At 42.3% G+C, this 14,137-nt stretch overlaps 1 protein-coding gene across 7 annotated transcripts in view; it reads left to right on the top strand.

Moving 5' to 3' along the window:
* trappc13 (trafficking protein particle complex subunit 13) overlaps positions 1 to 12,396 on the top strand; it is a 59,847-nt gene extending 47,451 nt beyond the window's left edge. For 3 of the 7 annotated variants that reach the window (XM_078218078.1, XM_078218098.1, XM_078218114.1), the window contains 3 exons: positions 1,154 to 1,254; positions 7,972 to 8,122; positions 11,532 to 12,396. In XM_078218078.1, the coding sequence (XP_078074204.1) occupies positions 1,154 to 1,254; positions 7,972 to 8,122; positions 11,532 to 11,639 (360 nt within the window). In that variant the 3' untranslated portion in view covers positions 11,640 to 12,396. Of the gene's footprint in view, positions 1 to 1,153; positions 1,255 to 1,409; positions 2,010 to 7,971; positions 8,123 to 11,531 lie in introns of those variants that run through there. The other 4 variants (XM_078218107.1, XM_078218088.1, XM_078218125.1 and 1 more) reach the window with 2 other exon arrangements.
* Positions 12,397 to 14,137: the final 1,741 nt, after the last annotated feature.

Genomic DNA, 14,137 nt, shown 5'->3' with positions numbered 1-14,137 from the left:
TTTAGCATGGCCAATCAACCTAACACGCACATCTTTGGACTGTGGGAGGAAACCGGAGCACCCGGAGGAAACCCACGCAGACACGAGGAGAATGTGCAAACTCCACACAGACAGTGACCCAAGCCGGGATTCGAACCCAGGTCCCTGGAGCTGTGAAGCAGCAGTGCTAACCACTGTGCTACCGTGCCGCCCCCTCTCTGGGATCTCTGGGATCTCTGGAATCTCTGGGATCTCTGGAATCAATCTAGTGAACCTCCTCTGAACTGCCTCAAATGCCACTACATCTTTCCTCAAATTAGGGGACCAAAACTGTGCACAGTACTCTAGGTGGGTCTCACCAATGCCTTGTATAGTTGCACAGTATTTCCTTACCTTTATATTTTATTCCTTTAGTTATAAATGCCAACATTCCATTCGTTTTTTGTTATCTGCTGTACCTGCATGCTAGCTTTCTATGATTCATGAACGAGGATACCCAGATCCTTCTGCACCCGAGCACCCCAAAGTTCTCCCCATTTAGATAATAAGTCGCCATCCTATTTTTCCGACCGAAATGCATGACCTCTCACTTATCCATGTTAAATTCCATCTGCCACATTTTGGCCCACTCTCCTAACCTATCTATATCTATTTATAAGGTTCTTATTTCTTCATTGCAACTTACTGTCCCGCCTATTGTGCCAGATGTGCCTGAACATCCAAAGTTTCTCACTCACCAAATCTTGGCTATATTTAACTAACACCAAAATAATGTTCTATACTTTAAACTTCACCTGAGAATCCAAAGCGATTCATAGAATCATAGAATCCCTACAGTAAAGAAGGAGGCCCATTGAGTTTGCACCGACCACAATCCCACCCAGGCCCCATTCCCGTAACCCTCATTTACCCTACTAATCTCCCGGACACGGGTCAATTTAGCATGGCCAATCAACCTAACCCATACATCGTTCGACTGTAGGAGAAAACCAGAGCACCCGGAGGAAAATATTGGGACCTTTATCACTGTAGAATGTTGCCTCGCATAGCCTGAGGGTGTTCTCTGAAGATGTTGTAATTCTTGGTCCAGATGGTGAATTATTTTTCTGGTCTTTCATTCAGAAGGATAATGAAACAGATTTGAATTTTTGTTTCCTACATGGTTTTATTTCAGGCTCCTGGATATGGCGATGTAAGACTTTCCTTGGAGGTGATCCCAGACACTGTAAATCTTGAAGAACCTTTTGAAGTTACATGTAAAATAACGAATTGCAGGTAATAGTAGGACTGCTGGTGAATGCAACATGTTACTGTATGAAATTTAGCTTATTAAAGGGCAAGCATTTTTGGTTTGAATTGTTGAACGCCCAAAGGTTAAAGTTGAAATGTTTTTATAGACTATGCTTGAACTTCGTTTCCTCTCCCTACAGTGATGGTCCTCTCTCTGGTCTCCACACTCAACAGAGTACTGTTGAGAGGTTCTACAGCTGACATCGGCTAAATGGTCTGCTGCTGAGTGTGGATACCTGGAATCCTACGCTCTCTCTAGGAAAGTGAAATCCACTGGATAAGCATTCTTGAAATATTTACACGTGCTCTTGTTTTTCCTTTAATTTTATGGTTAAGTGTATTTGGTGATGGATGAAAACCCATACCTTTCTGCTGCAGCTGCTTTGTGAGTCAGGGAGAGATCTGATGCAAGTATACAGTATTCCGTCATCAATGCGGTTTAAAAATAAATATTCCCCCCCAGCTGTGATTTAAGTATAGCTGTGGTAACAAAAGAAGGTTATTATTGCTGTGGGTCAGAGCGCCAGTCATAAACAAAAACCTAACTAATTAATTATTAAAGGTTTGAATGTGCCAGAGCAACCAGCATTTTCAAATAGTGATCCCAAACCTTTCAATACCATTAATACTAATTATGCCATATCATTCTTAGTGTTGTGGCTCAATTTTATTGATACATCTGAAATGATCGTGGGAAAAATGCCCTGTAGGCGTTTTGAGCTGCTTCTGATATAGATGAAGTAAGTAATGGGGATTTGCAAATTGACACATTCAGATTATAGTGTCAATCCATTAAGGTGTGTGTTTTTGTTGGCAGCACTGACTTTTGTTGCCCTGGGAAGGTGGTTGAAGGAATTCTCTTTGAATCACTGCAGTCCTTTTGTGAAGGAATTCGGTAAGGAATTCCAGCCTATTGATTCAGGAAGGAACAGCGGATGATGTCCAAATGAGAATGATGGCTACTTTGGAGGCGGTGGCATTCTTGTGATATTGCTGGCTTTATTCTGATGTCAAAAGTAGCAAGGTTGGGAGTCACTATTGCGCTAACCGTAGTATATTGCTGCAGTGCATCCAGTAACCAAGATATAATGCAGCCATAGTGTCTGAGTGATGGAAAGAGTGGATATTCAATCTAATGGCAATTGCACCCATCAAGGGGCCGCACGGTGACAGTGGTTAGCACTGCTGCCTCACAACACCAGGGACCCAGGTTCAACTCCAGCCTTCGGTGACTGTCCTTGAGTTTCCTCTCATGGTCCAAAGATGTGCGGGTCGGGTGGATTGGTCATGCTAAATTGCCCTTTAGTGTCCAAAGGTGTGTAGCTTAAGGGTTAAATGCATGGGGTTACAGATTTGGAGTGGGATGCTCTTTTGGAGAGTTGGTGCAGACTTGATGGACCAAATGGCTGCCTTATGCACTCATTTAGGGATTCTAAATGAGCTGCTCTATCCTGATCTAAATTTTCCCATGTGGTGATACAGTTGTACTGACAGATGTGCGTGTGTTCATTAAGCTACTCCTGTGAACATTGTAGATGATGAAAAGATTTTGATGGATATAGAGGTGGGTCAAATATTTCAAAGATATCCAAAGATGTGCGGGTTAGGTTGATTGGCCAGTTTAAAAATTGCCCCGGGTAAAATATATTTTTGGGGGTAGGGCCTGGGAGGGATTGTGGTCTGTGCAGACTCGATGGGCCGAATGGCCTCCTTCTGCACTGTAGGGTTTCTATGATTTCTATGATTTGCAGTGTACCCAGCCCCCACTTCTTGGTTCTTGTAACTGCTTGTCACTGTAGGACGGTGCTGCAGATGTTAATTAGCAATGGCCAGCCCAAGGTGGGTTGTTGTCCAGGTCTGACTGACTGTAGGCTTCATTATTAGTGGGGTTGTGAATGGAGTTGCACACTTTGGAAACATTAACGAACAGTCCCACTCCTGACCTTGGGCACAGTTCCTACAGCTCAACGAAAACCTGGAAAAGTAATGGAAGTTGTGAATGAATTGTTTGTCCCATTGAAGTGTGCCATGTTACTGAAAAGTTTGGAAACCACTGCTCGAGAGTGCATGGGAGCGCAAGCCAGGCAGCAGTTGAAAATGGGTGGCATGGTGGCACAGTGATTAGCATTGCTGCCTCTCAGTGCCAGGAACCCGGGCTCGATTCCCGGTTTGGGTCACTGCCTGTGCGGAGTCTGCACATTCTCCCCGTGTCTGCGTGAGTTTCTTGTGGGTGCTCTAGTTTCCTCCCACAGTCCGAAAGATGTGCTGGTTAGGTGCATTGGCCGTGCTAAATTCTCCCTCAGTGTACCTGGAAGGCACGAGTGTGGTGACTAGAGGATTTTCACAGTAGCTTCATTGCAGTGTTAATGTAAGCCTACTTGTGACACTAATAAATCAACAACAGGGTGATAGGAAGGAATAACAAGCCCAGAGAACCATGGATGACCAGAGATCTTCAGGATACAATGAGAAGGAAAAGAAAGGCTTTTAAAAAGTACAAGGGGAGCAAATCAGTGGAGGCATCTGTGAGGTATAGAAAGTAAAGGTTGAAGCTTAAGAAAGCAATTAGAAATGCAAAGAGGGGATATGAGAGCGCTTTGGCTGGTAAAGGTAGGGAGATTTAAGCACATCTCCCTTAAACTTCCCCCCTCTCGCACCTTGTCCCCTTGTAAGCCTCTGACTATTCACCTGTCTATGCCCAGGCCAAATGGTGGGAGTTACATGTAGTGTGACATGAACCCAAGATCCCGGTTGATGCCGTCCTCATGCGTGTGTAACTTGGCTATCAGTCTCTGCTCAGCGATTCTGCGTTGTCGTGTGTTTTGAAGGCCACCACACGTGAGAACACCACCCACCAGGTACACGGTACATACTCATGCGACATGGCCAATGTTGTCTACCTCATATGCTGCAGGAAAGGATGTCCTGAGGCATGTATATCGGCGAAACCACGCTATGACAACGGATGAATGGACACCATGACAATCACCAGGCAGGAGTGTTCCCTTCCTGTCGGGGAGCACTTTTGCAGTCCAGGGCATTCAGCCTCTGATCTTCAGGTAAGTGTTCTCCAATGTGGCCTTCAAGACACATGACAACGCAGAATCGCCGAGCAGAAACTAATAGCCAAGTTCCGCACACATGAGGACGGCCTCAACTGGATCTTGGGTTCATGTCACATTACATGTAACCCCACCATTCGGCCTGGGCTTGCAAAATCCTACTAACTGTCCTAGCTTGAGACAATTCACACCTCTTTAAGCTGTGATTATCCCTCTCTCCACTCGCATTGTCTGTACCTGTAAAAACTCGCATTCCAACCATTATCTTACAATTGAGTCTGTGTCTATATATGCCGTGTTTGTGAACCCGCCTCTCCACTCACCTGATGGAGGATCAGCGCTCTGAAAGCTCGTGATACCAAATAAACCTGTTGGACTTTAACAATAATCATGGGTAACTAATCTACAGAAAGAGTGGGCAATTTAGATTGGCAAAGGCAGTCTGGAGCATGGAGTTCGTGGAACGCATTCAGGATAATTTTCCAGAGCAGCATGTTGGTGAGCTAACCAGTGAGCAGGCTGTTTTAGACCTGGTAAAGAGCAATGAGACAAGATTGATCAATAACCTCATAGTAAAGGAGCCTCGAGGTGACAGCGATCATATCATGATAGAATTTCATGTTCAGTTTGTTGGGAAGAAGTGTGAGTCTAAGACTCATTGAATGAAAGTAATAAGAGTATGACAGCAGATCTAGCTAAAATGAATTAGGGAGCTTTGGGATATGTGGGGAACTGTGACCTTGTACATTTTGGCAGGAAGAATAGAAAAGCAGTGTACTATATGTGATTGTGGAACTCACTGATACAGAGGGACCTGGATGTCATGGTACATGTATCTCAACAAGTTAACATGCAGGTACAAAAGTGATTAGGAAGACAAATGGAATGTTGGCATTTATTGCAATGGGGATGGAATATAAAAGTAGGGAAGTTTTGCTGCAGCTTTACAGAGCATTGGTGAGACCCAGATTGGTAATATTGTATACAGTTTTGATCTCACTGAAAAAAATATATTCTTGCATGAGAAGCACTATCATCCAGGATGAAGCAGCCCACTTGTTTGGCACCCCATTTGCAAACTCACTCCCACCTCTGACACACAATGGCAGCAATGTGCGTCTTTTACAAGATCCACTGAGGAAATCCTCAAAGCTCCTTAGGCAGCACCTTCCAAACCCACAACCCTATCATCTAGGAGGACAAGGGCAGCAGACACATGGGAACACCACCTGGCAGATCCCCTCCAAGCCACTTGCCATCCTGACTTGGGAATATATCGGCATTCCTTCCCTGTTGCTGGGTCAAAATCCTGGAACATTCCCGCGCCCCGCATTGTGTGTGTACTTGTACCACATAGATTACAGCGGCTCAAGAAGGCAGCTCACCCATTACCACCTCAAGTACAATTGGGAACCAGCAGTAAATGCTGGCCTAGCCAGCAACGTCCACATCCCTTGAATGTTTTTTAAAAAGTTCAGAGAAGCTTCTCTTGACTCATTTCTGGGGTGAGGGCCTTATATTATGAAGAAAGGTTAAACAGGTTGGACTTACACCCATTGGAGTCCAGAAAAATGAGAGGTGATCTTTTTGAAACATACAAGACCTTGAGGGGATTTGATAGGATGGATACCACTCATTTGCTCCTGTTGGGGTAGACTCGAATGAGGGGGACACAGCTTTAAGAATAAGAGATCTACCGTTTATGATGGAAAAGATGACATTTTTCTCGGAAGGTTGTATGTGGAATTCTCTTCCGCAGAAAGCAGCTGAAGCTGGGTCAATGAATTTATTCAAGGGAGAATTAGATAAATTTTTGATGGACAAAGGAGGGCAGACAGCAAAGTGTACTTGAGACCACAGCCAGATCATCCATGATCTTTTTGAATGGTGGGGCAGATTTGAAGGGCTGAATGGCCTAATCCTGCTCCTAAGTCCTGTGTTTGAGATGACAGAGCAGAAGTTGGAGAATGCACCAGCGAATTAACATGGCTTGTTAAATCCAGTTCAAAGAGGTGCTATTTCAAAGAAAAAAGTGAAGCTTGAAGCTTTGCAGACATTTGAGTAGATTGTGCATAAGGTGGAAGCACCTGAGCAGCACAGCATGCAGAATATACACACAGCCTCTGCCGATACTGAAAAGCAGGTCGTTTGTACGTTCAAGGAAATAAAGCAGGACTGAATTTAATATTTTTCTGTGACAGAATGATGGTTTATGTTTTAATGTTTTGAATAGGTGACCTTATTAGCACTTTTTTATGGAACAGGAACAAACATTCAACAGGACAAGGTGTTCTTGTGAGAAATTTGAGGTTATTGGATAACTGACACACAGTGCAAAGTTCCAATGCTTCTGTAAAGCTACAAGTGCCAGATTTTATGTCTTTGAAAGAAAAAAATGGTCATGAAATATTTTAATTTGGTCTTGGAAAAGTCTTGGAATTTATTTTACTAAAGGTGCCCATGATAGGGGGAAGGGTCTTTGATGATATGGTTGACAATGGTTAGGCTGACAACATTTCCCTGGAAAAATGGCCTGGGTTTGCACTTTCAAAGCTCTCTGTTTGTCAAAAAATTGCTGCAGCTACTAATTTGCACCCTCATCTCCACCTTTGATGCCCTAGTCCCCAATACAACGTCTCATCCTGGTATGGCCCTCATCTCCATTCCCTCCAGTCGATGGAGCACAAATTGGAGAGGAGATGACAAACAACTGTTTTAGCCTTCCCCACCAAATTAGGCTGGGCTACATAAAGTACTCCTGGGTCTTACTCTAATCTAAAACTGCTCAGTATTCCAGAATCATCCTGGAAATGCAGGCATAACCCCAGTTTCTTCTCTCTGCTATCAATCAAATTAAACTCCTCTCTGTCTGCTTCACTCTCACCCCAACAATAAGTATCAGGAGCTCATGGACTCAGCTGCCTTTGCCCCATCCTTCCCTTCCACCAGCCCATCTGCTCAAACTGCCTCTTAATTTCCACACTCCCTTAACCCTGAACTCTCAGCTTTCACTTTCTTTCCAATCTCCCCATTTGTTCTGTCCAAGCTCAGCTTTCCCACGAGACCCTGGCCCTACTTCCACTAAATTGCTGATCACCCAATTTCCCCCTCCTAGATCCCATGTTAACCAATTCTGTAAACGGTTCTCATCTTCAAGTGTTCACCTTCTCCTTCAAATCAGCTGGCATCACCTCCTCAACAACTACCCCTGACTCACCATCCTTGTCAACTACTGCCCCATCTCCAACCTCCTTTTCCCCTCAAGTCCTTGAACAGATTGTCACCTCCCAAGTCCATGCCCACATTTGCCAGAACTCGCATGTTCAAATTCCTCCAATCACATTTTCACCCTGCCACAGTACGTTTTCAAAACCACACGATATCCAATGAGTCATATCCAAGCTGTTGTCTAGCATGCATTTAGCCCAGCTGTATGATTCACATCTTTACTAGGTCTCTACTTTATTTCACAGCATACCTGGGTTTTGGCATATTTGTGCTCTAGATTCAGTAGCATTGTTATACTGATAATGATTCAGATTAGCCAATACAATGTGTAAATCATTCAGATCTTTATTTTTATACAGCAAAATGTCTGTGATATTGTTCTGAACATCTCATTCAGTTTTCTTTTCCCTAGCAGTGAGAGGACAATGGACCTGGTGCTTGAAATGTGCAATACAAATGCAATCCACTGGTGTGGCATTTCAGGAAGACAGCTAGGAAAGTTGAGTCCAAATTCTTCTCTACATCTTGCACTCAAGCTACTGGCCTCCTTGCAAGGTTTACAGGTAAATCCTATGACTAAAAAGAGCTGTCAAAAAGCAGGAACCTATATTATGAAATAGCCTTGACAAATTTGCTTTCTACTTTGCTCCAAACCTAGCTACTGACTCATTCCTCTCCCTGGGAACAGTCTTAAGTTAACCTGTTCACAATCTCATGCTGGAACTTGACCGCCTCGCCCGCCATGGAATCGGAACGGGCAAGGGGCAGACAACGGAAACGTCCATTGACCTCAGGTGGGAATTTCCGGTCTCGTTCGAACGAGGCTGTAAAATCCTGCCCCCAGTGTCACTTGATCCTGGAAGAATGACTTGAAGGAAAACGAGGCTGATCTGATTAGCAAATTTGCGGATGATACTAAGATTGGTGGTGTTGCGGATAGTGAAGAAAATTGTCAGAGAATACAGCAAGATATTGAAAGGCTGGAAAATTGGGTGGAGAAATGGCAGATGGAATTTAAACAAGACAAATGTGAGGTGATACATTTTGGTCGATCCAGTTCAGGTGGGAGCTATAGAATAAATGGCAGGAGCACAGACACACAGATCTGGGAGTACAGGCCCACAGATCCTTAAAAGTGGCAGCACAGGTGGAAAGATGGTGAAGAAAGCATATGGCATGCTTGCCTTCATCGGCCGGGACATCGAGTATAAAAGTTGGCAAATTATGTTACAGTTGTATAAAACGTTGGTTAGGCCACATTTGGAATACTTTGTCCAATTCTGGTCACCACACTACCAGAAGAACATGGAGGCTCTGAAGGGAGTACTAGGATGTTGCCTGGTATGGAGGGTATTAGTTATGAGGTAAGATTGAATAAATGGGATTGTTCTCTCTGGAAAGACGGAGGCTGAGGGGTGACCTGATAGAAATTTATAAAATTGAAGGGCATAGATAAGGTGAACAGCTGGAAGCTTTTTTCCAGGGCAAAAATGACAATTACAAGGGGGCACAAGTTCAAGTTAAGGAGGGAAAGTTTCAGTAGAGACGTGCGGGAGAAGTTTTTTGCACAGAGAATGGTGGGGCCTGGAATGTACTGCCAAGTGAGGTGGCTGAGGCAGCCGCGTTAGTGACATTTAAGACTTACCTGGATAGACACATGAACAGGCGGGGAATAGAGGGATACAGGCAGTTGGCCTAGATAGGACAATGTGATGGTGCAGGCTGAAGGGCCTGTTCCTGTGTTCTTTGAGATGAGTTAATAACCTCAATTGTGCCATTGGTAAGACTGTCTATTCCACCTCTAAGATATTCTAACTTTGCTTCTCTCAGCTCATGTGCTGCTGAAACCCTCATTTATGCCTTTGTTTCCTTTACACTTGTTTATTCCAAGCCACCCCTGGCAGTCTACAATGTTCTACCCTCTAAATTTGAGGTAATCCAAAACTCAGCTACTCCTGTGCTCATTGGCTCCCATTCACGCAATGTCCTGATTTTTAAAATACTCATCCTTGTTTTTGAATCCCACCATGCCCTTACTCCTCCCTATCTCTGTAGTCCTCTGTAATATCCACACTCTTCTAATTCTGACCTCTTGTGCATCCCCTAATTTTAATCGCTCCACCATTGGTGGCCATACCTTTAATGGCCTCAGCACCAATTTCTGGAATACCGTCTCTACACCTTTCCATCTCTCCACATCACTTTGTTCCTTTAAGACCCTTATTGAAATGTACTTCCTTGAGCAAGCCTATGGTCATCTGACCTAATATCTCCTTACGTGGTTCAGTAGCATACTTTGTTTTATAATACTCCTGTGAAGCACTTTGGATACTTCATTATGTTCAAGATTTATATTATTTTATTTTGGATGTTAAATAAGGCTTTACCCAAAATTGTCAACAGTTGGGAAGAATATAGTTGTGTCTGTTCTTTTTCTTCTATTCTTTTTAATAAAAATGGTAAACTGGCAAAAGCACATGTAGCAGCCTCGGCCACAGTGTACAAGGGCTGAGGTTTACTCAGTTCTCAGAAACAATTTAATTAATTTTATAACCAGTTTTATTAATATATTCATGGCTTCTTGGAACAGTTTCATTAAATGTCAGCAATGTAAATTACTAAAGCTAATTCATAATCATGTTTTCAGTACAGTCATGATTTAAATGATGGCGGCACGGTGGCACAGTGGTTAACACCGCTGCCTCACAGCACCAGGGACCCGGGTTCTATTCCGGCCTCGGGTGAATGTGCAAACTCCACACAGACATTCTCCCTGTGTCTGTGTGGGTTTCTTCTGGGTGCTCCAGTTTCCTCCCACATTCCAAAGATGTGTGGGTTAGGTGGATTGGCCATGCTAAATTGCCCTTTAGTGTCGGCGACTAGCAAGGGTAAATAGGTGGGGTTACGGGGAAAAGTTCTGGGTTGGATTGTGGCCGGTGCAGACTCAATGGGCCAAATGGCCGCCTTCTGCACTGTAGGGATTCTAAAGTTGATTATTGTTATTCACAATTTACAAAACTGAATATTTGCAAGATTTGCTCGATTTTTGCTGTTTTCTACCTAGAGTCTGTTATTCTCAGCACTGACAATGCATATGACATTGTTTTTCTTTTAATTTTGAAACTATTCCTGTTGCTGATTTTGACAAATGTTAGCAAGGATGAGAACAACACTCTTAGTGGAAAGAAAGATTTGTAATTATATTGCATCTTTCACAAATTCAGGACATCCCAAAGTGCTTTATAGCCAGTGAGATACCATTTGAAAATGTGGTCTCTGTTAAATTATAAAACATGTGCAGTCAGGCTGCATTGTAAGTTCCTGCAAACAACAATGTGATAATTAGCTAATCTGTTTTATTGATATTTATTGGGGGATATACATTGACCAGGCCACCAGGGAGACCTGCCCTGCTCTTTGAAATGGTTCCCTGGAATCTTTTGCATCCACTTAAAGGCAGACAGAGGCTTGGTTTAATGACAGATGGCACCTTTGCCTGTGCAACACTTCAGGGTCTGCCCTGGAGTGTTTGCCTTCTGGAGTGGAACTTGAACCAACAATGTTCAGACTCTGAGGCAAGAGTGTTACCGCTGAACGCAGAAGCAAGCACCCTTGTATATATTTACAAAACTGTGGAATTGTACCAGCTGTGAAGAAGAGCACCATGTGATGACAATGAATACATTGCATCTGTCTCTCTTTGATTTTGTTTCCTGTTTAACTCTTCATTGTCTCACTGGCAAAGGGATGCTGTTTTAATAAAATGTAGCATGTTTTGTTTGAGGAGCCACTATAGCTATGTATCACTTTGATCTGTTACATACAAACAATGTGATATTTCAATGCAGCTTGTGTTGTGTCTTTCAACCAAATGTGAACACTGTCCCTTTAACAATTTGGAACCAATCTTGCAGTTTCCTTCAGTGATGCTCATACTTCCTATAACTTAATTTTGTTCATTCCTCTTTTCAGAGTATTTCAGGATTGCGACTGATGGATACGTTTTTAAAAAGAACTTATGAGTACGATGATATTGCACAAGTATGTGTGGTCTTTTCACACCTGAATCCAGAAAGCTAGAAGCATCTTCTAGTAGTGTTCCCTTCCTGTGGTTAGCTGTGGACCAATGGTTCTGTTTTAATGATGTGACTGCCCTTTCACTATTGGAAGACTATCACCATATTCATGTAAACTAACTCATGAAGATTTTATAATTTTAAAAGGTCTGTTGATACAACATCTACTTGGACAATGCTAACTTGAGATTGAATTGGTTGATAGACTGGCCCTCACACCTCTAATACCTACTTTCAAATCCAATTCAGATTGATGAGATGGTAGTATTCTCTGCTTGTTGGCTGTAGGTCTTACATGAATTAAGTTTGGGCAGTCTCAAATCTATTTCTTATTGGACATGAACCCACAATACAAAACTGCTAATTGCTACTAAATCAGTCATCTTATTCAACAGGGCCAAGGAGTATGCAAAATGGAAAATTGTCACAAAAGTGGAAAAATTGAGTGCTTTTGTGAGAATGGAGCTGAATCATATTGTGGAGGCACAATAGAGGGTGCTTACTTTGCATCTAATCATGCAAAATCTGATTGGGTGTGCTTCATGCTGCCTGAGATGGAAAGTGGTCTATTCCCCAGCACCTAGTGAGGCTCACACTGATGAGCATAATATTCACAGTTGTTTTTTTAAAAAAATATTTGTTCAAACCTGTTTTTATCTTCATGCACATGTAATAAAGCTTTAAATGTACTTGACAAAATGGTCTCCAGTGTATATCACTTCTGAAATAAATGGATAATGTTGTTTCAGTTAGAATAACGGTGAATGTCATTATGACTCAAACTTTTTAATCATTTCTTTTACTTTTATTCTTGGTAACATTGTGTAATGTGGACAGATTTCCATACCTAATTTGTGCTGGGAGCTTGGGCATGTTCTGTGCAGCTAGAATAACATGAAATGTTAGGCTGGAGTTTTAAAGCTTTATAAAAGTTGTGGAAAATGTTGAATCCCTTTCCCTCCCTCGTTCCTTTCTCACATGCCCTGCCAACCGCGCCAGAAAACAGATAGAAGGTGGGTGGGTGGGGGGGGGGGGGGGTAAAAGTTCATTTCCTTCTATTTGAGGAATAAGGTCAGAGTCACTGACCTGAATTAGAAAGAACAAACATGAATTTGTAAAAGGTGCATCATTTCTAATGAAGTTAATTGAATTATTTGAGGAAGTAACTCAAGTAATAGATGGAGAGATGTCCAGGCATGTAGTTTATATGGACTTCCAGAAGGTGTTCAATAAGGTTCTGCATGAGACACTGCTAATTAAAGGCAAATTACATTCTGCACCCTCTCGTTTCCTTCTCCCCTATGTACTCTATGAATGGTATGTTTTGTCTGTATAATGTGGAAGAAATAATACCTTTCACTATTCCAACATGTTTGACAAATCAAATTATTGACCTGGTTAGTAGATTGGTAGGCAATAGATAACGGAGAGCAAGGATAATTGATATGTACTCAAATTGGAAGCAGATGATTAGCATTGTCCCACAAGGATCTGTGCTGGGGCCTTGACTATTCATTATATTAATAACTTTGAGAGACATCTATCCAAATTTTTTTTGATGGTATAGGTAGTATTGTAGATGGGAGCATAAAATTACAATTTTACATTAATGGATTCAATGAATGGGTGAAACTGTTGGAATGGATTTCAACACAAGTAAGAATAAGGTTATCCATTTTGGATCAAAAAAAGATAGGGACCAGAGTATTACTTTAATGTTGAGAAACTAGGGACAGTGGAGGCTTTAAAGAAGTTTAAGGGTCTATGTACATAAATCACTAAATGCAGTTAACAGATATAAAGTGAGTAATAAGGCTAACAACTGAAGTAGAGAACTAGAATATCAAGGAGAGGTTTTTCTGCAGCTACACATATGCCTGGTTAGACCACATCTGGAGTGCAATATTGGGCATGACATCTTGGAAAGTATATACTGGCCTTGCAAGAAGCAAGGAGTGCACATTCACCAGAATGTTACCAGAATTCCAAGCTTAAGAGATAATATAGAAGAATAAGGGGTGATTAGTGGTTTTAATAGGATTTTGAAAAGAATTGACGGGGTGGCTAGAGCAAAATATTTTCAGCTGGTCGTTTGGGAAAAGGGTTGTAACCTTAAAATCAGAACCAGAAAAAATTCAAAGTACTTAAAGATCCTGGAGCAAAGTCTAAAGCTAAATAACTATTACTTCCTTGTCTGAGTCAAATGCTGTCCTGAAAATAAGCTGAACAGAAAGCTGGGCAAAATGTATTCAGTTCATAGTAAATAGCTCATGCAGGCTGCCATCCGTGTGTTCCCCAACCGGAAACCATGTTGCTGTGGCAGAAACTGAGATTATGTATGAACACAATTTCATCTAAACAAATATCAAACAGCCTACTGCTCTATTGCCCGTCCACACTTTGGCAAATCAGACCATAAGGCTGTGCTCCTGCTCCGGGCTTACAAACAAAAACTGAAGCATGAGAATCCATCAAAGAAAGTCGTGCAATGTTTGGTCTGAG

Source organism: Mustelus asterias, chromosome 1 (assembly GCF_964213995.1).
Source record: "Mustelus asterias chromosome 1, sMusAst1.hap1.1, whole genome shotgun sequence".
NCBI lineage: Eukaryota > Metazoa > Chordata > Chondrichthyes > Carcharhiniformes > Triakidae > Mustelus > Mustelus asterias.
The sequence above is the reverse complement of the archived record's forward strand: the minus strand, read 5'-3'. Positions and strand labels throughout refer to the sequence as shown.